The 23,603-nt window shown below is 35.6% G+C and overlaps 2 protein-coding genes and 1 pseudogene across 2 annotated transcripts; all 3 read left to right on the plus strand.

Moving 5' to 3' along the window:
* Positions 1–2,801: 2,801 nt before the first annotated feature.
* LOC132253160 (polyadenylate-binding protein 8-like) lies at positions 2,802–3,492 on the plus strand. Its single transcript, XM_059734577.1, has 2 exons — positions 2,802–2,886; positions 3,084–3,492. The coding sequence occupies exons 1-2, from the start codon at positions 2,827–2,829 to the stop codon at positions 3,324–3,326; spliced, it is 303 nt and encodes a 100-aa protein (XP_059590560.1). The 5' UTR covers positions 2,802–2,826; the 3' UTR covers positions 3,327–3,492.
* Positions 3,493–3,896: 404 nt separating this feature from the next.
* On the plus strand, positions 3,897–5,592 carry LOC100852809 (protein ENHANCED PSEUDOMONAS SUSCEPTIBILITY 1-like). Its single transcript, XM_059734578.1, has one exon. The coding sequence runs from the start codon at positions 4,118–4,120 to the stop codon at positions 5,489–5,491; it is 1,374 nt and encodes a 457-aa protein (XP_059590561.1). The 5' UTR covers positions 3,897–4,117; the 3' UTR covers positions 5,492–5,592.
* Positions 5,593–13,753: 8,161 nt separating this feature from the next.
* LOC100252318 (uncharacterized acetyltransferase At3g50280-like) lies at positions 13,754–15,268 on the plus strand (annotated as a pseudogene).
* Positions 15,269–23,603: the final 8,335 nt, after the last annotated feature.

The raw sequence follows: 23,603 nt of genomic DNA on the forward strand, positions 1-23,603 counted from the left end.
CAACCAGAAAAACCTTCATGATGTTAGCAGCTGATATTCAATCATGAAGATCCTTTCAAATCTGTGTACCCCTCAGAGCTTAGCTTCAGCCATTTGTTCCATGAGGGCCTTTTTGAGGAAAGGGATCGCTCTTAAAACATTGAATGAAGTATGGCCACAAGTTAGAGCCTAACTTAGATTCTTCAAAGCAATCTCATATACATTCCAAAGCTTTTACTAAGCTTTCCTCGTTTAAATGGTATCACAGCCACTCCCCAGTGGAACTGTTAGCAGGCTTAAACCCTTTTCCCTCTATAACTCCTTCCCAACTAAAGCATTTCCAGATTCACATTCTTATTAATTTCCACAATTATTAACTGTCTCCATTGATCTTCAAGAACATGTAGCAATCAACTGAGTAATTCGCAACCCTTAGAGCATCATATACATTACGAGCCTAAATCCTGACAACTGAACCTTTCAGAAAAATTGGTAGTTTAGCATTGTATTAGAACAAAGATTAACTTGAGGTCTCAGGTTAAAGTCCTTTAAATTTATGATTTGTCTATAGCTACTGCTGCTTGTGACATCCATGTGCCAATATAGGGCCACACCTTTCAACACACCTGGGGTTATCTGCAACTACCACTATCTGTGCCACCCGCATCTGGGTGTGTGGGGCCACACCCAGTGCGTGGGGGACTTATCTACAACTACTTGTCACAAGATGCTTCAAATGACCCTCCTCATGGGCTTATATAGGAGGTGAGAAGCTTCTAGAGACCCTTGGAGACATCTACATACAAAGTGGAAGAGTATAGAAACTTCTAGAGCAGGCTAAAAATGTCCACACATCTCTACACTTGGCTAGGAGAGCATTGGAATAGTGTGGGGTGTTATAGAATCTTCCAAAGTCATCTTGTACATATCCTTGTACATAGATTACTGTAGGAGCTTCTAGTTTATTCTTGATTTGTAAGGAACCTTTTAAGATTCTAGAAACTTCCTAAAGTGTCTATAAATAAGTTAAGGCCTCATTTGGTCAAGGCACCACCCAAACCACTTCCTAATCAAGCAAGTGAGTTTCAAAGCACTTGTAAAGTTTCCTTTGAGCAATAAAAACTTCAATTCTTCAAGAGTTGCCTACTAAACCTTTTAAAGCTTTCAAGTCATAAGCATCTTAGCCTAACAAGTTAAGCATCAGGAGTAAAGTTGACTTAATAAGATCAAGTGTCTTGACTAAGTGCCGCACAAGCTTAGGAAAAGACTAAGTTCGTGACATACTGCTGCATATGCCACCCACATGGAGGGGGTGTCCTCCATTTCCATTGTTCTTCAAGGGTGCATAATAGTCCAATCAAATATATAGAGCCATATTTTCTAACGGCTTACATATAACCAAATATTTACACTAACATTTCTTAAACTTCAATGAGGAACACCAAAATCTTACTGTTGAAAAATATGACTCAAACGCCTTTGCCATATTATCCCGCATAATTCAAATGTATATCCACATGTTAGAATAAAGCATTGAAAACTTAGCAAGATAAAATTGCACTTCTTAACTGGGTAACAATTCTAGAAAGGAACATCACAACCTTAACTTTAAACCGCTGCAGCAGCAACGAGAAAATTCTTCACTTTAATAACCAAATTCTTAAACACAAAAATTGTAACAAGGGTACTTGATGAATGAGCACATCTCAGAGCATCAATTGCTTAACCGTGCTGCAATCCCATCAAAGAAGCGAATGATCCAATGGCTGATTGATGCTATGAACCAGGTGTATGATAAAATGCTTGAAAGACTCTCAAATGAAGGTCCACAAGAAACCATACAATGAAAGAACTATCCAGTGAGCAAGCAAGAAAATCACGTCCTCTCTCGATTAAATTTCTCATTTGGCCGAATTTACAAAGATTTAAAGATGAAAACAAAGGATAGTCATCTAAATACGATCTTCAGTGCTTGGAATTATCAAAATTACAAAACATGAAACAAAATAATCATGAGTGTACCGAGGGACCAAGAAATTCTCTAGGGCTACAACGTAACTGAATTAAACCCAATACGGCCTAATTTTGGACGGGTTTGAGCAACACACCGCCTCAAACGGCGGAAAAAAAGTGTTATTTGGGCCGGCCTCCACCCTCGGGTTGAGGCCTCAAGCAACCTGGACGGCTGGACCTGATATTTTGTTTTCTATAAAATTGAAAATTAATTATTATAACATATACTTATGTTATAAAATTCAGTAATGTATCATCCTTATTTAATTTTTTTATTTTTTTATTTTTCTGTTGTCATGATGCACCGTTGAATTGAATCATGGACACCGCTGGACAAGCATATGACGACTGTAATAATTTTACCTCGAGATTTTTTTTGACAAGTGGCTTTCGAGGTAGGGGCAACTACCAAGCGAATTTAGAATGCGGATACAAGTTGGCCTTTCAATATTGAATTATGCAGATGATGGGTGATGCTTCCGGGGTCACGTTGGTAAAAAAAACACAAGAAATGAGCAACCCTACGATACTTCCTTTACCGCAAAACAATTAAGCTTATGTTGCGACTTGTGACTTCTTAGCAGTCAAAACACTGTTCATATTTTGACTACAACCGCGGAAAAGGTCAAAATGATATTTCAAGGACAATAATTAAAAGAATTGACCTGCCCCTCAGTCCCTCCTTCCGCTTGTCTGGACTCTGGAGGTCCATAACACAAGCACGCTGTTTACCACATGAACATGAAATCAGTTGCTGCTTGGCCATCAATAACAGAACAAGATTGGACCCGCCCTTGCCGGTGAACTACTTCGGGAACTCCATTCATACAGCCAATGCCCATTTCAACTTTGGCTTCAGCTCTTGCAAATGCAACACCTGATCAGCAAAGAACAGTATGCCCATTACCCTAATTATTGATGATACCTTAGTTTGCATTGTATTAGTAGCCTTTTACGTAATTTTCTTTTTCTTCTGCTCTCATTATTGTCGATACCTTAGTTTGCATTGTATTAGGAGCCTAATTTCTTTTCTTTTATTTTATTTTTTATGGTGCTCATGTTGTTTCCGTTTTTATTTTTATGGTGGCTAGATGCTGAGCGAAAGTTTGTACCCTCTCGTGGATCAGCTGGAGCATGAGATGGCAGCCAAACTGACAGGCATGCTTCTGGAGATGGGACAGACTGAGTTTTTGCATCTGCTCGAGTCGCCAGAGGCTTTGAAGTCCAAGGTTGCGGAGGCCATGGACGTCCTGAGGAATGTTGCTCAGCAGCAGGCTAACAGCCCAACCGAACAACTATCCTCACTGTCCCTGAATGATAGCCTTGTTCCCTGAGTGTGTTGGGTGGGACTTGAATGTGGTTCCAGCAGTTTAAATTAAGTTTCTCTGCTAGTGAAGGCTCTAGATTTCATTTGATATGGAGTTACATTAGCCATAGGATTCTGAAGTTTGAAACATATTGTGTGTGTTGGTTTTTGGTGATAAAGTTTAGGATGCTATATACATGTTTTGATGTTGACAATAGAGTGTTCTATTGAGCAATTTATTATGTGGGTAATGTCATGCATGATATCCATCCTCCAAATACCTTTTAAAAGAATGGGTCCATCTATGGCTGCCAGTCTTTCTTGCAGGGCAACCTTTAAGAAAGGAGAGCCATAATTTTTGCAAAACCGATTCAGAATAATAATATGGTTAAGTTGTCTTTTCAACATTTTGATATTATTGTTATGCAGGTTATGCTTCTACATCTAGTTTAATTCAATAAAAGGACACCGTGAAAGGGGTAAAACAAAACAAGAAAAAGAGCATGTCTACAACACATCCTTACTGCAAGTCTGCAAAGCAATTAGGGCTGTGTTCTGAGCAGTCAAAACACTGGTTTATACCTACAGGTTATTATTATTACAACTTAAATTCACAGCATTGTTTCATATTTTGATTGGATCTAGTCTTTATCAGCAACTGCGGGGAAAAGGGTAAAATTACATTACAAGGACAGTCGTTAAAATAATTGTCCTGCTCATATGCAGCTACATCAACCAGAGCCACCCATTAAGAATGGAAGGGAGAAGCTGAAGATAAGCTATTGGCTTCCCTGAACAGAGGAACTCCTCGGTGGTCTAATGGCAACTCCGACTGTTCGGCTCATCTCAGAATGCTTTATCAAACCAAAGTTCACTTCAGAAGAGACCAACGAGCCCTGTTACCTGACACCATGGGACCTTGCCATGCTCTCCGTCAATTATATCCAAAAGGGCCTTCTCTTTAGCAAACCACCTGATGTGGATGATCCACAAAACTTCATGGCAACTCTCTTGGACAAGCTCAAGGATTCTCTCGCTCTCACACTCGACCATTTCTACCCACTTGCAGGCCGCCTTGCAACAAAGAAGGAGGACAGTTCACCCTCTTACGTGGTCTTTGTAGATTGTAACAACAGTCCCGGATTGAAATTCATCCACGCAGCTGCAGACATGACAATATCTGACATCCTTTCACCAATTTATGTACCCCAAGTTATCCAATCATTCTTTGATCATGATAGGGTGATTAACCACGATGGTCGCACCTTGTCTTTGCTATCAATTCAAATCACAGAGCTTGTGGACGGCATCTTCATTGGATGTTCCATAAATCACAGCATGGTTGATGGAACCTCTTTCTGGCATTTCTTCAATGCATGGTCTGAGGTATTCACTGCACAGGGGAAGAATAGTTCCATAACACTGTCACGCCCACCCATCCTCAAGCGCTGGTTTCCTGATGGCTATGGTCCAATTATCAACCTTCCTTTCACTCACCATGATGAGTTCATCAGCAGATTTGAAGCACCCGTACTCAGAGAGAGAATTTTCCACTTCTCATCAGAATCAATAGCAAAGCTCAAAGCAAAGGCAAATGCACAGTGCAACAGCAACAAAATCTCCTCTTTCCAGGCATTGTCCGCACTTGTCTGGAGGTCCATAACACGAGCGCGCTGTTTCCCACATGAGCAGGTAACCAGTTGCAGGCTGGCCACCGGTAACAGAACAAGATTGGACCCGCCCTTGCCGGAGAACTACTTTGGGAACTCAATTCAAACGGTGAGAGGCATTGCCACTGCTGGTGAACTGCTTGAACATGATCTTGGGTGGGCAGCCTGGCTCTTGCACCAGGCTGTGGTCGGTCACACTGACAAAGCTGTGCGTGGCTGGCTTGAGTCATGGTTTCAATCCCACTTTATTTATCAGTTAGGCCTGTTTTTTGACCCCAATAGCGTAATGATGGGGAGCTCGCCCAGATTTAACAAGTATGGAATTGAGTTTGGATTAGGGAAAGGATTGGCAGTTCGGAGCGGTTACGCACACAAGTTCGATGGGAAAGTGTCATGTTACCCGGGACGTGAAGGAGGAGGAAGCATAGATTTGGAGGTGTGCCTACCGCCAAACTCGATGAGTGCTCTTGAATCCAACCAGGAGTTCATGGAGGCTGTCTCTTTATTACCTCAGGTACTTTAGTTTTCATAACTGTAATATGCAGAAACTAATATCGTAAACTTCATTAGTCTCTTTTTTTCTGTTTCTTGCTTGAATAAACACTTGCCTTTGTGCCAACGTCATTCATATATTGCAAATTCAGACAATATGACCGCCGCGCGCCGGGCTATAAGATAAGATACCGCTGTTGTACTACTTGACTGGTAAGAAAAAGCTTCCGTAAGAATTGGAAGACTCTTGTATGTACGGTAACCCTCTCTTCCGCTACTGGTGGATTGTTGCACAGAAAGGCCGACAGAAGCAACCTTTCTTAGCGCTCTTTTCAAGCGCTTGGCTTCTGCTAGTGGCTGGCGGCAACATCACACCCCAAGACTCCAAGGCCATGAGAATCCATTCTTTTGAACTTTATTTGCTAGTTCTCATCTGCAATAGCACCATGAGGTTTGGCATATCACCTGTTCATTATTTATATCAACAGTCCACATTCATGGGAGAATGATTGCTCTTTTAGCATCGCATCCCTCGCTCAATTCGTTCAACAACAAACTAGTTACTTGCATTATTTGAATATTACCACGTACTTGAGTTGGTTGATGTTTTCCAGTCCACTATAAATTTGAGATGCAAAGGGAGTTTTCAAGGGAGTGAATGTACTCTTTCCCCTACAGGTTCTCATAATGCAGGAAAATTGGATAGGAGAGTATGATGTCCCCACTTGAAGACATTTCGTATATTTCAAAATTTTTATTTTAAGGCATCTAGATCATACAGGTTCCCAACGAAATAGTATTTCCATGGATGATCATACCATACCGTTTGAAGGAAATGTAATCATTAAAACCAGGGGAAAAGTTACTTCAATGCCCAGTGACTTCTTTGTAAGAGACCTACTGGACATGGGCTACAATGCAAGTGGGGGCCTAAGAAAGACAACCAGAAAAAGCCTCGAGAAGACATGAAGTTAGCAGCTGATATTCAATCATCAGGATGCTTTAAAATTCGTGTCCTCTCAGAGCAAGAAGTTGTAGGCTTTAGCCACATGTTTAATACAGCTGAGCAATTCACAACCATTATGCTCCTTTATTTCTTTTTCTTCTTTTTTTTTTCTAGGAAAAAACAATAGAAAGGACAGGAAAATGCTGAAGATAGCTTCAGAAAGGAACAGATTTAAAGTAATTTTCAGCATTTTCTTTCCATTTCCATTCTTCTTCTAAGATTCAAAGGTGCACTACAGTCAGAACCAGATAACTAAAATCTCACCTTTGCAAAATGTAATATCTTGGCCATATTCTCCTGCATTATTAAAATGTGTCTCTACATGTTAGAATAAAGAAACAGATTGGAAGCAAGGAAATCTACCAAGATGAAGCTGCACTGCATAGCTGGTTAAAACTTCAACGATGGCAAATCCCACCCTTAACTTTTAAAATACACTTGCTAGGCGCTTTTAATATATTCCTTTGCTCGCCTATAAAAAAAACCTTCAAAATATAGGGGCACCTACAAAAATTAACAAGACAAATTTGGAGGACATAAATGCTAACGGGTTGTGATTCATATAAGTTTGGTGGTAAAGAAAGTTGATAGTAAATTTAATAACGAAAATCTTGAACACAAGGGTGCTTGATGAATGAGCAGATATCAGAGCACCAATTACTTAGCCGTGTTGCAAATCACTTCAAAAAACGCTGAGGGGGAATCTGCCAATAATTACATGATCGTGCTGACTGATGAGGTGAACCCAAGCGTATGACAAAATGTTTTGCCAGAGGGCCCAAAAGATATCGTGGAATCAAATACTATATAGTCAGCAATTAAGAAAATCATCTCCTCTCTCGAGGACATTTTCTCCTTTTTGGCCGTGTATATATATATGATTTGTATTTTTTGCGCTCTTAATTTAAAGGTTACTTTCATGAAAGATATTTATACTATTAAAAGACAGTATTTGGGTACTATTTATTGAAAAATGCCTCAAATTCCTAATCTGTATAAATTCTTTTTATAAAGAATATCATACAAAATATTTCGAAAATTGATATGTAATTATAATGTTAGATTTTTTTTATAAAATAAGAAACGTTATTAAAAATATCTTATAAATATTCCATCTCAGAAAAAAGTTATGACTATCAGAACAAGTTCATCTAATTTTTATGATATGATGGAATGATTATCTTTTATTTGTTGATGTAGGTATAGTTTGTTGAACTATGTTAAAACTTCATATACCTTTGTATATTTTTTTATCTTTACATTTTTGAACTAACATTGTTTGCATTACAATTTTTACTAATACAACAAACTAACATCATAACTCATATTGAAGATTTCTAGAAGAGTTAAAAGACAACATAACACATAAAATGATGACAAAAGAAATTTTAGAAAATTTTAGTTTAAGGTGGAGTTTTTCTTTCATTGGGATGTGACACTATGTATCATATAAAGAGACGAATTATTGAATTAATGAAATTTCATTCAATGTGGAAATTATTGGATATTGTCTTAAATTGCTCATTAGTATAGAATCAATTTTTAAAGAATAATATATAAAATATTTGTTTTTGTAATATTTGGATTTTCTTATAAAATAAAAAAAGTTATTAAAAATATTTTCATAAATATTTTAGCTCTAGGAAATGTTATAAGATATAGATGAAGACTAATATGTGGTGAATAGCCATATAATAAAGAATGGGTGGGAATCAATAGTCATGTCTAGTTTTTGACCTCTAATATTTTCTATGATATAATGATTAAAATTGTAAACTGTTTTATTTTTATAAAGCTTTCGCTAGCATAACACTACTTCTGACCTAAAAAATGTAGAAAATTCTAATTATTTATATTTAAACATAATAAGTTAGGATTTTATAAACTCAAATGGCTCTTTTATGTATATCTTTTTTCAAAATTATATCAAAACATGCTTGAACAGTTTTAAGTGCTTGGAATTATCAAAGATGAGAGGGATCAATTGTAATGAGTTATTTAAATGATATATTATGAATTTAAAAAAAAAAAAAAAAACTTTAGGAGGCAAGATACCTAAAACTTAGCAAAAGGGGACTGGTAGAGTATTTTATGGAAGCAAGATTCTCAAGCCTCATACTCTTTTTTAAAAAATGAAAATATCTTCTCTTTTATTTCTCCTTATAATCTTTGGAAAAAAAAACCCCTCCATATTCCTCTTTAATGTTGTGGAAAAGAAACTAAAATAAGTATGCATATGACAATGTTTCTACTTCAAGTATTTTTAATATAAATATTTTTTCTACTAGTATTTTTAGGAAAATTATTTATCATTTATTAAATGTCTTTTTAAAAAGTGCTAGCTATAAGTTAATTTTTCATATTTTAAAAATATTTTCTTAATTTTATAAAATACCATTTTTATTTTTAAAAATAATATTTTAAATTAAAAATACTTTCCAAAATCATGACACCATCGAAGAAATATTTATCATAGTTATCAGTTTATTCACCACATAAAAAGTTGATGTGATTCAAAAAGGACGTAGATTTGTAAATACTTTCCACTCTACTATATTTTAAAAAATTTATTCTACTACAACTGTACTTTTATAAAAAAAAATCCGTGAAAGTGGCAAGTGACCAAGTCAAAATTCATCATGTATCATGGAAGATTTATAATATTATAATAAATTTAAAAAATACCATGAGTCATTGAATACATGGAATCAGATGATGTGTTATCAGACTACATCAAAACCGAGTGGAGAAAAGTCATCATATGAATATGAAGTTCCATACGGGTGTTGTTTGATTCAGTACTTAATCCACCCACTAACTTGGGTTGGAAACTTGGACTGTTCAACAGGCCAGTCGTGGTAGGTGGCTGAGCAATGTCTATCTCCGGCCGTTGAATGGAATTATATACCATTCGCAATGGCATCCACCCAGACCAGTCAAGGACGTTGAATTTGTGATTTGAAAGATGAAAGCAGACAAACATATGACGAGATTTTATTGGCACACGCCATCTCCAGGTTGGAGCCTTGGAGTGGAGGTTCACCCTTTTTTTTTTTTTTTTTCAATCATCCAAAGATATACCATTTGAAAAGCATAGATGAATTAAAAATCTAAAAAATAAGTTTCTTCCACTCGAATGATACTCTTCCTCGCACTTTCAAGACTGATCCTCATTTCTGTCAACAACTTCCCTCATAAATTTTTTTTAAAATTTTTTTATTTTGATATAACAAGTCAAAGTGTAATTATCATATTATTATTTTTATTTAATTTTGGTTACACATTTTCTCATCAAACAGTTTTTTTTTTTTTACTTTTTCATTTTTTTTTTGCATATTTTAATTATATATTAAATAATATTTTTTTATATTAATATTTCTTTCATATGAAACAAAATTTTATTTCTTTTACGTCCCATCAAGTTCTGTATTCTATTTTATTACTTTATTGGTTTCAATCTTGCTGAATAATTTAAATTAAATTTGATAGGTTTTTTTTTATATAAATTTATTATTATTTGTTAAATCTTTGTTTATCACCTAATGTATTTATTATATCTTTCATTCATATCCAATCATAAGTAAAATAATGAAATATATAAAAGGAAATGAGTCGATGTGTAAAAACAAAGAAACAAAAGAAAAAATATTAATTTTATTGGGAAAAAAAAGAAAGAAATAATGTTAATTATTTTTTAATATATTAGACGAAATAATTTACATTAAATATAAGAATTTTCAAAATATATTTTTTATTAAAAAAATAGTTTGTAAAAAAATTATTTCTTTTAAACATTTTAATAATTAAAATAATGTTTAAAATAATATAATGATTTATTGTGTTTTTAAAATTAGCAAAAAATTATATTAATGTCATTTATACCATAAATCATTTTTATTTTTTTTAACTAATGTTATTCCCTTGTTTGTCTCGTGTTCTTCCCCACGATCATAACCCTTTTTCACTCATACTTCTTTCACCATCTTTTATTTATCATTATTTTTTACTATAATTTTATATTTCCAATCTTTTATTACTTATTCCAAAATGTTTCATTAATCTTCCATTTTTTGAAAAAAAAAAAAAGATTTAAAAAATGTGGGTATTCAAATTATAGAATATAAAGTTTCTTTCACCAGTTATATATTTATTGGAAAATATTAGGAAAATTATTTAAAGCAAAAATATCAGATTTTTTTTCCCACAAAAACATATCCATAATTTAGAGTTTTTTTATCAATTTTTTTGAAAATTAAAAAAAAAAATGTCAATAAGAGTTTTTATGTTAGTGACTAGTTTTGTTAAGGAATCTTAGTATGAAAGTAGGAAAAGGTTGTTTGAAAATTTTATTTGCATTTATATAATACAATTTTTCATATTTTGATGAACATTTTAAAATATTTCTTTAAATATCATAATTTTAACTTTCAATTAAGTAAAAACATAAGACTATCATGTACAAACCTTATATAAGAAATTACTTCTTAACTAATAAATATATAATATTAAAATTATGCTTTTAAAATTATAATTATATTCTCAACCATAATATTTAATTAAAATGAATTTTTATAATGTTATCATTATTTATTTAAAATAATTGCTTTAATGAGTTTTATTTTAAACTAAGAAAAAATTAGAAAAATATTTAAAATGAAACCATATAATTATTTAAAAATAGGTAATTTATAGCTTTAAATAATAATAGGCTTTAAATTATTATTAGTAGTAATAGGAGTAGAAGTAGAAGGTAATGTTCATTATGAGGGGAGAACGAAAAATCTATTTTCAAAAAGACATCATTTTTTATTAATATTATTATTTTTAGAAGGTAATGCTTATTATAGTGGGAGAATACGAAGTTTATTTGAAAAAGCCATTTTATTATTATTATTAGAAGATGAAAGAAGAAGGAGGTTATTATTTTTAGAAGATAATGCTTATTATTATGGTGGGAGAACCAAAAGTCTATTTGAAAAAAGACATATTTTCTTATTATTATTATTATTAGAAGGAGAAGAAAGTAATGCTCATTATTGTGGAAGAACCAAAAAGTCTATTTGAAAAAGTCATCTTTTATTATTATTATTGTCATTATTATTAGAAGAAGGAAGTAATGCTCATGACAGTGGAAGAACAAAAAGTCTATTTGAAAAAAAAACCTTTTTTTTTTCATTATTATTATTATTAAAAGAAGGTAATGTTCATTATAGTAGGAGAAGGAAAAGTCTATTTCAAAAAAACATCATTTATTATTATTATTATTAGAAGAAGAAGAAGAAGAAAAGGCAATGTTCATTGTGGTCGGAATTTGAAAAAAAACATCTTATTAAAAAAAGGTAATGTTCATTATAGTAGTAGAAGAAAAAGTTTATTTCAAAAATGTATTTTTTATTATTATTATTAGAAGAAGAAAAGGTAATGTTCATTGTGGTCAGAATTTGAAAAAAAACATCTTCTGAAAAGGCATCTTTCCATTATACTGAAGCCATTGTACGAAGAGTTAATATTTAAAAAGACATTTTCCATATAAAAAGGTATTATATAAGAGAATAAAATTAATTAAATTTTTTTATAGGATTGTTTTTGGGTAAAAACGTTTTACAATATTATTTTTAATCTAATGAATATTTAAAATTATGCTTTTAAAAATATAATTTTATTCTCAACCTTAACATTTAACTAAAATGAATTTTTATAATATTATCATTATTTCTTTCAAATAATTACTTTAACTTTGAGTTTTATTTTAAACTAATAAAAAAGTAAGAAAATATTTCAAACGAAACCATATAATTATTTTAAAATAGTTAATTTATAGTTTTATTATTATTATTATTAAGTCTAATAAAAAGAAGGGAATGGTGCAAGAGTCCATCTAGAATAATGGTCTTTATTGAGGGAATTACTATTGAAAAAGACATATTTCCATTATACAAAGTTACAACCTAAAAATGTCATCATTGGTAGAGTTATGATCTAAAAAAGACATATTTTCATTGAGGAGTTACAAAATACATTTTTTATCATCCATCTAGAAATGTATTATATAAGGTGAAAGGAAATATCACAATTTATTGTCCTTCATATCAATAGTGCAAAATTGTAATTCAATTCCAATTTAGATTTTATAATTTTTAATCATTTAGGAATTGAGTTTTCCCCTAGGAGTTCAATAAACCATTTGGTTGATGGGAAATGATATATATTAAAAAAAAAAAAAAAAAAAGCCAAAATTTTGGTTAAAAATAAAATATGAAACTTGATTCAAATATTTTTATTTTACTTTTCTTTCTCTTAAATTTCTCGATTTTCAGATAAACCAAAGAGGGAGCAAAGTAAATTTTACAAAAATATGAAATTTAATACCACGATACAAATCACATTAAATTAATATTAATTAATGGATTTGTTGGTAATTTTTTTTGGTGATTAAGGATAATTTTGGAAAGAAAAAGTTGACAAATTAGCAATACTTTTTTAAATAAAAGTAGTGTCCTATTTTATAGGGACAGACATAAGGTGATTGAACACAATAATTCTCATGCATTTCACGTTAATTTTTTTTATTATTATAGTCAATGTTGATTACGTAATAGGTGATACTAAAAATTTTAACTAAGCAAAAGGCTAAAACCATGATGCTTCCACCTAAGGTACCATGTGCTTACATTATGCAATTTGAATGAGTAATATGCACAATTAAAATAGATCAGGGTGCACAAAAGGTTAAAATCATGGTCAAAGTATTTTATTTTATATAAAAAATTAAATATTTTAATCAAGCAAAAACTTAAAATAATATAATAATAAAATAATATGATAAAAATATTTTTATTTCATATATATGTGATAAAAATAAATAAAAATTTTGTTTAATATGAATATAAAAAATCTTTATCTCCTAAATCCCTAAATGTATTCTCATTAATGATTTATTATATATTATTTTGTGTTGACAACTTTTATAAATAGTTAAAATATGAAAAAAAAAATGAAAAAGTAAAAAAAATTAAATTAAAAAGGTTTAATAAGAAAACGTGTACCCAACATTAAAAAAAATGTTGAAGTGAAAAGGGCGAGGCATTTAGACGGGGAGGAGGAAAAACATAGCATATACAGCAGCCAAAATACTGGTTTTTAACTTTTTACAGAGGAGGGAGAAAAAACATTATAAGCTTAGTAATTAAAGAATTGATTGATGGTTTTCCTTCTCAAATGCATCTTTATTAACCAGTGCTGCCATGTAGAACGGGAAAGGGAAGTCGAAGTCTTAAAGATAATAAGCAATCAGCTCCCTTGAGCAGAGAAGACTGCTTGGTGTTCTAATGGCAACTCCAGCTGTGCGTCACATCTCAGAATCCTTTATCAAACCAAAGCATAATTCAGAAGAGTCCAGGGAGCCCTATTACCTGACACCATGGGACCTGCCATGCTCTCACTCAATTATATCCAGAAGGGCCTTCTCTTTACCAAACCTTCTGCAGTGAATGATCCACAAAACTTCATGACAACCCTCTTGGACAGGCTCAAGGATTCACTTGCTCTCATACTCGTCCATTTCTACCCACTTGCAGGCCGCCTAGCAACCAAAAGGGAGGAGAATCCACCCTCTTACTTGGTCTTCGTAGACTGCAACAACAGTCCCGGAGCTAAATTTATCCACACAGCTGCAGATATGACAATATCTGACATCCTCTCACCAATTCATGTACCCTCGGTTGTTCAATCATTCTTTGACCATGACAGGGTGGTCAACCACGATGCTCACACCTTGTCTTTGTCTTTGCTATCCATTCAAGTGACAGAGCTTTTGGATGGCATCTTTATAGGATGTTCCGCAAATCACAGCATAGTTGATGGCACCTCTTTCTGGCATTTCTTAAACGCATGGTTGGAGATATTCTATGCACAAGAGAAGAATACTTCCATCTCACGTCCACCCATCCTAAATCGCTGGTTTCCTGATGGTTGTGGTCCAGTCGTCAGCCTTCCTTTCACTCACCATGATCAATTCATCAGCAGATTTGAAGCACCCATACTCAGAGAAAGAATCTTCCACTTCTCATCAGAATCAATAGCAAAACTCAAAGCAAAGGCAAATGCAGAGTGTAACAGCAACAAAATCTCCTCCTTCCAGGCATTGTCTGCACTTGTCTGGAGGTCCATAACACGAGCGCACTGTTTACCACATGAACAGAAAACCATTTGCGGGTTGGCCGTCAATAACAGAACAAGATTGGGACCCCCCCCCCCCCCCCCCCTTGCCAGAGAATTACTTTGGGAACTCAATTCAGATGGTGAGTGGCATTGCAACTGCTGGTGAACTGCTTGAACATAATCTTGGGTGGGCAGCATGGATCCTGCACAAGGCTGTGGTCAGCCACACTGACAAAGCCGTGCGTGGGTGGCTTGAGTCATGGCTCCAATCACCAGTTGTTTATCAATTAGGCCTTTTTTTTTACCCAAATAATGTGATAATCGGGAGCTCGCCCAGATTCAACAAGTATGGGAATGAGTTTGGATTGGGGAAAGCATTAGCACTTCGCAGTGGTAATGCACACAAGTTTGATGGGATGGTGTCATGTTACCCAGGACGTGAAGGGGGAGGAAGCATAGATTTGGAGGTGTGCCTAACACTGAACTCAATGAGTACTCTTGAATCCAACCCAGAGTTCATGGAGGCTGTCTCTATATCATCTTAGGTACTTCAGTTTTCATATATGAATCTGCAGAAACCAATAATGTAGAATTCATTACAGTCTCTGTTTTGCTGTTTCTTTTTGGAATAAACACTTGGCTTCGGGCTGACATCCTTCCCATATTGCAAATAGGGAAAATATGATTTGATATTGAGACACAGCCATTAAAAAGCAAATATTGGTTGTTATATCAAGCTACCAAAGAATTTCCATCCAAAGAAACTTAAGAAGATAAAAATATGGGAGGACAAATAGTTCCACATCATATCTATCAAATCCAATCTAAGACCATATGCCCCCTCCTCCCCACCCAACAGAGATAGGGTTTTACAGAAGGATGGTAAGCTGTCTTATGGAGAATCAGAGCAGCACTTGTTCAATAGGTACTCCCAATTCATCTGTAGAACACAGCACATTTCAGAAATAGTTGACTGCCATTCTGTGATTGAACAATGAACTTCAGTTTCAAGCAACTGATTTCAGTATTTGTCATATTTAACTAGCAAGAAAATTTTTGATTGATTTAAGCTCTCCCTTATGAGAAACTAACATATAACTGATATGCAATGAAGAGCTGTTGACAGCTTGATCACACCCCAAGACCCCAAGGCCATGAGAACCCATTCTTTTGAACTTTATTTGCCAGTTCTCATCTACAGACAAACCATGAGGTTTGGCATCACCTGTTCATTTTGTCAATAATCCACATTCATGGGAAAATGGTTGCTCTCTTAGAAGAGCATCCCTCCCTCAATTCATTCAACAACAAATTATGTGCTTGCATTATTTGGATACTACTACCACATACTGGAGTTGGTTAATGTTTCCCAATTGGGTAGGAGAGTATGATGTCCTGCTTAAAGACATTTCCAAAATTTTAAATTGCATTTGAAGGCATCTAGTTAACACAGGCCCCCAATAAACAAGCAGGATTAGCATTTTATGGCCTTCCAGGTTTCATTGCAAGATATTTTTTTAATCATCTAAAAGAAGTGAATAGATCAGACCACTCTAATAGTCCATGCATGTCAATATGCATAATATACCTCCCAGTGAGAACACAACAAGGTTCTCAATCCACAACATCAGATCACACTCACAGACATAGTAGGTCATCCTTAAAAACCAATCTGTGCAGAGCATGTGTTAGCTGTTAGCTTAAAAGCACACATACAAAAAGAAGTGATACAGTACTTGTCATTTTGGTTCATATGCCTCATAAAAATGGGTTTTAACACCAATCAATGATAGAGGGGGAATAAGTGGTTTTCATCAAGGCACATACATTAGCATAATCACAAAAACTTCACATGGCAGAAAGAGCAGAACAGTGGTGTCAAAGGTAAGTAATTTAGCAGTAGACGCAAAATTGGAAAGGAGATTACACAATGAAACTGATTACTCACATCATCGACATTGAAGAGCTCCTCAAATTTCCAAGCCATCTTCAGAGTGGTTCAACAAACAGAATCCTAGCCTTCTCATTTGGCATCTCTGTGGAGTACCTAGCTCCAGTTATAACAGTCCAGATAACATGTCACTAAACTCATGCTTTTATAAGGAAAGAAACAATCAAATAAGTTGGTACTTGCATCCAAAAAAATGAAAGACCTAACATCAGACCTTGGAAGTTGTAACCTCATTAAATTGCACTTGTGCCTATGGGAAAAAAAAGAAAAAAAGAAGAAGAAGAAGAAGAAGAAAATTAAGCTGTTCTTGATGCCATCAACCAACAAAAAATGGATGCTTTGAGGAGTAGAAGTCCATTGAAAATAGGTGCAGTTGTACGACTGTTAGAGATAAACTCCATTTTGTATGAAAAACAATAACAAATAATACAAACTAGCTAAAAGTGGAGTCCTATTGGTTCTTCAGTGGGATGATCCAAGGGGTTATGAACAAACCAACCAAAGATCAATCCTTCAGAAGTTGAAAAAGATTAGGGACAGAGGAGAGAATAGAAACAAAGTCAAACAGGCCTTACTAAATCCTAGTGCATGAAACAACAATTATTCCTCTAAAAGAATGTTCAGATAAAATATTACTTCCCAAGGATTGTCCTTGGATGATCGTAAAATTTATATGTTATACAAAACTAAAGAGCAAAGACAACTTTCTAAATTTAAATCTAACAAGAAACTAGATGTCAGCTTGCTAGCATAGATAAAAAGTCAATAGTCTCAGATTAAAGAAGGAAACAAAATATTTTTCAGGACATTAGTTACTTCAATCACTCTTCAGAAAAAGTTGGCTGAGAAATTTCCTGGGAATCTCCTTGAATACCCACGCACTGATAGCTATCCCATCTTTTCCCATTTTCTGCATATAAACTGCATCCCCTTGACAGTTGAAATGCTGAAACTGCAAGAACTCATTTAAAGGAAATAAAATTATTACAACCAATGGAAAAGCTACTTCAATGTTCAATAATTTCTGTGAGAGAAACCCACTGGACATTGGTGATAATTACAATGCAAGTTGGCATTATTATATGAGGGCCCAAGAAAGAGAGAAAAGTCTCAAGAAGACATGATGTTAGAAGCTGATATTCAATCATGAGGATGCTTGCATAGGCCCAAGACAGACAACCAGAAAAGCCTCAAGAAGACATGATGTTAAAAGCTGATATTCAACCATGAAGATGCTTGCAGAGGCCCAAGAAAGACAACCAGAAAAGCCTCAAGAAGACATGATGTTAGAAGCTGATATTCAACCATGGGGATGCTTTCAAAGGCCCAAGAAAGACAACCAGAAAAAGCTTCATGCATGATGTTAGCAGTTGATATTAAATCACGAGGATCCTTTCAAATCAGTGTGGCCCTCAGAGCTTAGCTTCAGCCATATGTTCCATATAGGGCCTTTTTTACCAAAGGGATCACCTTAAAACATCAAATGAAGCATGGCCAGAAGTTAGAACCTTACTTGGATCCTTCAAAGCAATCTCAAACATATCCCAGATCTTTTACTGAGCCTTCTTCATTTAAATGGTATTGCAGCCACTCCCCAGTGGAACTGCCAGCAGGTTCAAGCCCTTTCCCTTCTACTACTCCTTCCCAACTACAGCATTTCCAAATTCACATGATTGTTCACTTTTGACAATTATTACCTGTCTCCATTGATCTTTAAGAAGATGGAGCAATCAATTGAGTAATTCACAACCCTTAGGTCTGTTAGAGCATCATATACATTGTGACCTAAATCCTTACAACTGAACCTTGTAGAAAAATTGGTAATTTAACATTGTATCAGAAATCAGATTAACTTGAGGTCTCAGGTTGAAATCCTCTAAATTTATGATTTGTCCGTAGATATTGCTGCCTGTGCCATCCATGCCCCAGTATAGGGCCACACCTTTCAACACACATGGAGGTTTATCTGCAGCTACCACTACCTGTGTCACCCACGTGGAGGGGATGTGGGATGTCCTCCATTTCCATTGTTCTTCAAGGGTGCATTATAGTCCAACCAGATAAATAGAGTCATATTTTCCAACAGCTTACACATAACCAAATATTTATACTAAAATTTCTTTAAATTCAAAGGAAAACCAAATCTTACTGTTGAAAAATATATTACCCAAACACCTCTGTCATATTATCATGCATAATTCAAATGTATATCTTCATGTTAGAATCAAGCGAAAGGTCGGAAGCATGGAAAACTTAGCAAGATAAAATTGCACTTCTTAACTGGTTAACAATTCCGGAAGGGAACATCACACCTATAACTTTAAAACGCTGCAGCACCAACAAGAAAGAAAGATTTGAAAACATCTATGCCAATGGATTGTGGTTCATATGAGTTTGGTCGTAAGGTAAGCCCATAAATTTAATAACCAAATTCTTAAACACAAAAATTTGACAAGGGTGCTTGATGAATGAGCACATCTCAGAGCATCAATTGCATAACCGTGCTTCAAATCCCATCAAAGAAGCGAATGATCCAATAGCTGATTGATGCTATGAGCCAGGTGTATGACAAAATGCTTGACAGACTCTCAAATGAAGGTCCACAAGAAACCATACAATGAAAGAACAATCTAATGAGCAAACAAGAAAATCACCTCGTCTCTCGATTAAATTTTCTCATTTGACCGAATTTACAAAGATTTAAAGTTCAATCAAACCCAAAGATAGTCATTTAAATACGATTTTCAGTGCCTGGAATTATCAAAATTACAAAATAATCATGAGGGTACCAAGGGAGCAAGAAATTCTCTTGGCCTACAACGTGACTGAGATGAATCCAATGCAACCTGATTTTGGATGGATTCGGGCAACTCACCCCCTCAAGCGACCCGGATCCTATCTTTTGTTCTATATAAAATTGAAAATTAAATATCATAACATATATAAATTTGGTTTGATATCAATTTTAAGAAACCTTTTTAACATTTTTAACATTTTAAAATTTTTTATAATTCAAGTGTTAAAAATAAACATTTTTTAAAATCACTATCAAGCATATTAATTTATAACTTATATTTAGAATATATAAATAACTAAGTCAAAAATAATTTTAAATACCATAATACAATTTTATGTAGTGGTTTGTGGTTTTGTTTTAGTTTCATCTTATTTGGAAACTTTTAATTATTATAGTTATTAAATTGATTGAAATTTTTCTTCACAATGATAGGTTTTTTTTTATTATTGATACCAAACTTAACTTTCTTCTCAAAATATGGCCTTTTGAAATGAACTAAAAAAAATATATGATGATATTAAAAAAATAATGAGGAAACGATTCTAATAATTATCTTAGACAAGGACAAAGACTCTTGCAAATCTTGAAGTTGATTTTAAGTAGCATTTTTAAAATCCTTATTTTTAAGAATTTATTCGTTTACATTTAATTTGTAAAATTTGTTTTACTTTACTTTTCTAATCTTTGTTTAAAGCTAAAATTTTATAATAATATAAAAACAAATCGTTTTATTTTTAAGAAATTTATATAAACATGCACCATTTGCAAAATATGGATAAAAAGAGAATCCTAAAAAGTCATTTTGATGTAGCATGCATTTTAAGAAAAATAATTTTCATTTCATATTTTTTTTTTTGATACGTAAACACAATTCATTAAAGAGGCAAAAACCTCAACGTATACAGGACGTATACCAGGCAGCAAAGGCCAAAAACAAGCAAAAACCAAAAAACAAACCACCCCTCAACTAGAAGCTATCCACTCCAGGAAATCTAACAGGGAATACGGCTTCTCCTCCATATACAACTTAGCCCAACCCCAGATATAACAAACAAAAGAATATTTGAACCTCTGAATTGTTAAACCCCCCCCCCCCCCCCCTAAAAGCTAATCTATTCCTTTCCTTCCAAACCATCCAAAAAATGAATAATGGAATGGAACTCCAGAATTTTTTCTTTTTTTTTCCCACAAAAGAACCTCCCCAACTATATAACACCTCCTTTACAGTTTTAGGAAACACCCATTTGACCCCAACTAAGCCCAACACTAAATCCCAAAGCTCTCTAGCCACTGTACAATGAATAAGTAAGTGATCCACGCTTTCCGCATCGCAAGCACACAAAAAACACCTGTTCGGAAGCTGCCAACCTCTTTTTTGTAGCCTATCAAGAGTCAAGATCTTTCCCCAAGTCGCTTCCCACGTAAAAAACATGATTTTAGTTGGGACTCCTCCCACCCAAATCCTGTTTTTCGGAAAGTTGCCATCCATAGGCCTATCCAACCAGCTGTACGCCTCCTTCACTCTAAACTTACCGCTTCCCCCTCCCTTCCAAAAAACAGAGTCATCCTCCCAAGATATCCTAACACCTCTCAGCGCTTGGAGCAACTCCCCTACCAGCTCCACCTCCCAATCGTTGAAATCCCTTATGAAACGCAAATTCCAGCCGCCTTCCCCAACATTCTGATCCCATAAATCTTCAATCTTTGCATTTCTATCGGCTGCCAAGGTATAAAGATGCGGAAACCTTTGAGACAGCGCTAATTCCTCGCACCACACATCAGTCCAGAAGCTGATTTTATTGCCTTTCCCCACCTTGAACCCCATTTTATCCCAGCACCAATCAGCTTCCTTTAAAATCTCCTTCCACACCCCCACACCACACGCACCCACAGCCTTCTTGGTCCTCCAACCATGACCCTCCTGACCATACTTTGCTTCCAGCACATGTTTCCAAAGAGCCTCCTTATCCGAAGCGAATCTCCAAATCCACTTGCCAAGAAGCGCTTTATTCATAATAGTAAACTTCCTTATTCCCAACCCCCCATTTTCTTTATCCCCACACACCACCCCCCACTTTACCAGATGAATTTTCCTCTCCATGAGACCCCCCCCCCCCATAAGAACTCTCTTTGCAATTTTTCTAATCTTCTAGCCACGGACATGGGCATACGGAATAACGACATCTGATAAACTGGCATACTACCCATAGTGCTTTTAATAAGCGTGATCCTCCCGCCCTTTGAGATATATTGGCTCTTCCAAAGAGCAAGCCTCCTTCTCGTTCTTTCTTCTATACCATCCCAACCATAAGTCGCCTTATTAGGCACCCCCAGCGGCAGCCCCAAGTAAATAGACGGAAGCTTCCCCACCCTACAACCTAACTCCACAGCCAGCTCCTCTATCCTTTGAACCTCTCCTACTGGAATAACCTCGCTTTTAGCCAAATTAATTTTCAACCCGGACGCGGCTTCAAACCAGAACAAGATCCAACTTAAATTCGTTAAGTACTCCTTCTTCGCCTCACAAAATACTATAGTATCATCGGCGAATAGCAAATGCGCAATGTGGACAGCCCGGCCTCTATTACGCTGAATTTTGCACCCTGAGATGAAGCCCCCCTCCATGGCCCTTCTGATTAGGACACTTAGCACCTCCATTCCCATGACAAAAAGGTAAGGGGACAAGGGATCTCCTTGACGCAGCCCCTTGGAACTCGAAAAGAAACCAGCTGGCGATCCGTTCACCATTACTGAAAACTTGGCTGTGGAAATACACCACCACACCCACCTCAGCCACTTAGCGCCAAAACCCATTTTTTCCATGACTTTCAAGAGGAAATTCCAATTTATGCTATCATAGGCCTTCTCTATATCTAACTTGCAAATAACCCCCTTATCCCCCTTCTTTTTCCAGCTGTCAATCACTTCGTTTGCTATCAAAGAAGCGTCAAGAATCTGCCTACCCTTAACAAAAGCATTCTGATCATGGGAAACAACCTTGTCTATAACCTTCTTAAGCCTGTTGGCCAGCACCTTAGCCACCAGCTTATAGAGGCCCCCCAAAAGGCTGATGGGCCTGAAATCACCAAAATCCTCGGCCCCTCCTTTCTTAGGAATCAGCACTAAGAATGTGTTGTTGATACTCTTGAGGAACGTATTCTGGTCGTGGAATTCTTTGAACAACTCCAGAATTTCCTCCTTGATAAAATCCCAACACCTTTGCCAAAAGAAAACCGAGAACCCGTCAGGACCTGGGGCTTTATCCCCATTCATTTCCATCAGGGCCGTCAGGACTTCTTCCTCAGAAAAGGGGGTCTCCAGCATCTCAGCCTCTTGCACACAAATTTGATTAAAAGATAGGCCTCCGATGTCCGCCTTCCACTCCGGACTTTCAGAAAATTGCTGCTTAAAAGCCTTAACTATCCCCTCTCTGACATCCCTCTCCTCTGTCATTGTAATCCCATTAATCTTGATTCTGTCCATGTGGTTAGCTCTCCTATGGGCAGATGCCATTCTGTGGAAAAACCTCGTATTCCTATCACCTTCCTTCAGCCAGAGTTCTCTAGACACCTGCCTCCAATGAGTCTCTTCCAGTTCAACCCACTTGGCATAAGCCTCCTTTGCCTCCTTCTTACAAGCTGATTCCTCCATAGACAGGCTCCTTTCTTCCTCTACTCTGTCCCAAAAATCTACCTGCTGCATCGCAGCCTCCTTGTTACTTTCCAGATTCCCAAACTCCTCCCTATTCCAAATTTTAAGCTTCTGCTTCAACACCTTCAATTTCTCCGACAATCTAAAGCTGGCACTACCCCTGACCACTGTTTCTTGCCACCAATTCCGGATTAACTCCTTAAACCCCTCGACTTTGAACCACATATTTTCGAATCTGAAAGGGGCAGGCCCTTTACTCCAACTGCCCCCCTCAAGTAAAACCGGAAAATGGTCCGAAATCGGCCTGGGAAGCCTCCGCTGACACACCCTACTGAACTGATCAAGCCAGCAAGGAGAAACCAGAAATCTATCTAAACGAGCCCTCGACATGTTATTCAGGCCCCCAGTCCACGTGAATGCACCCCCATGCAATTGAATGTCCACAAGGCCAAGGTCATCAACCACTTCCGCAAACCTCCTCATTGCTGAAGTAATTCTCCCTTGCCTGTTTCTCTCCCCTTGAGCCAACGTGATGTTGAAATCACCACCTAGACACCAGGGCCCCTCCCAGATTCCTC

This window comes from Vitis vinifera, chromosome 18 (assembly GCF_030704535.1).
Source record: "Vitis vinifera cultivar Pinot Noir 40024 chromosome 18, ASM3070453v1".
Taxonomy (NCBI): domain Eukaryota; kingdom Viridiplantae; phylum Streptophyta; class Magnoliopsida; order Vitales; family Vitaceae; genus Vitis; species Vitis vinifera.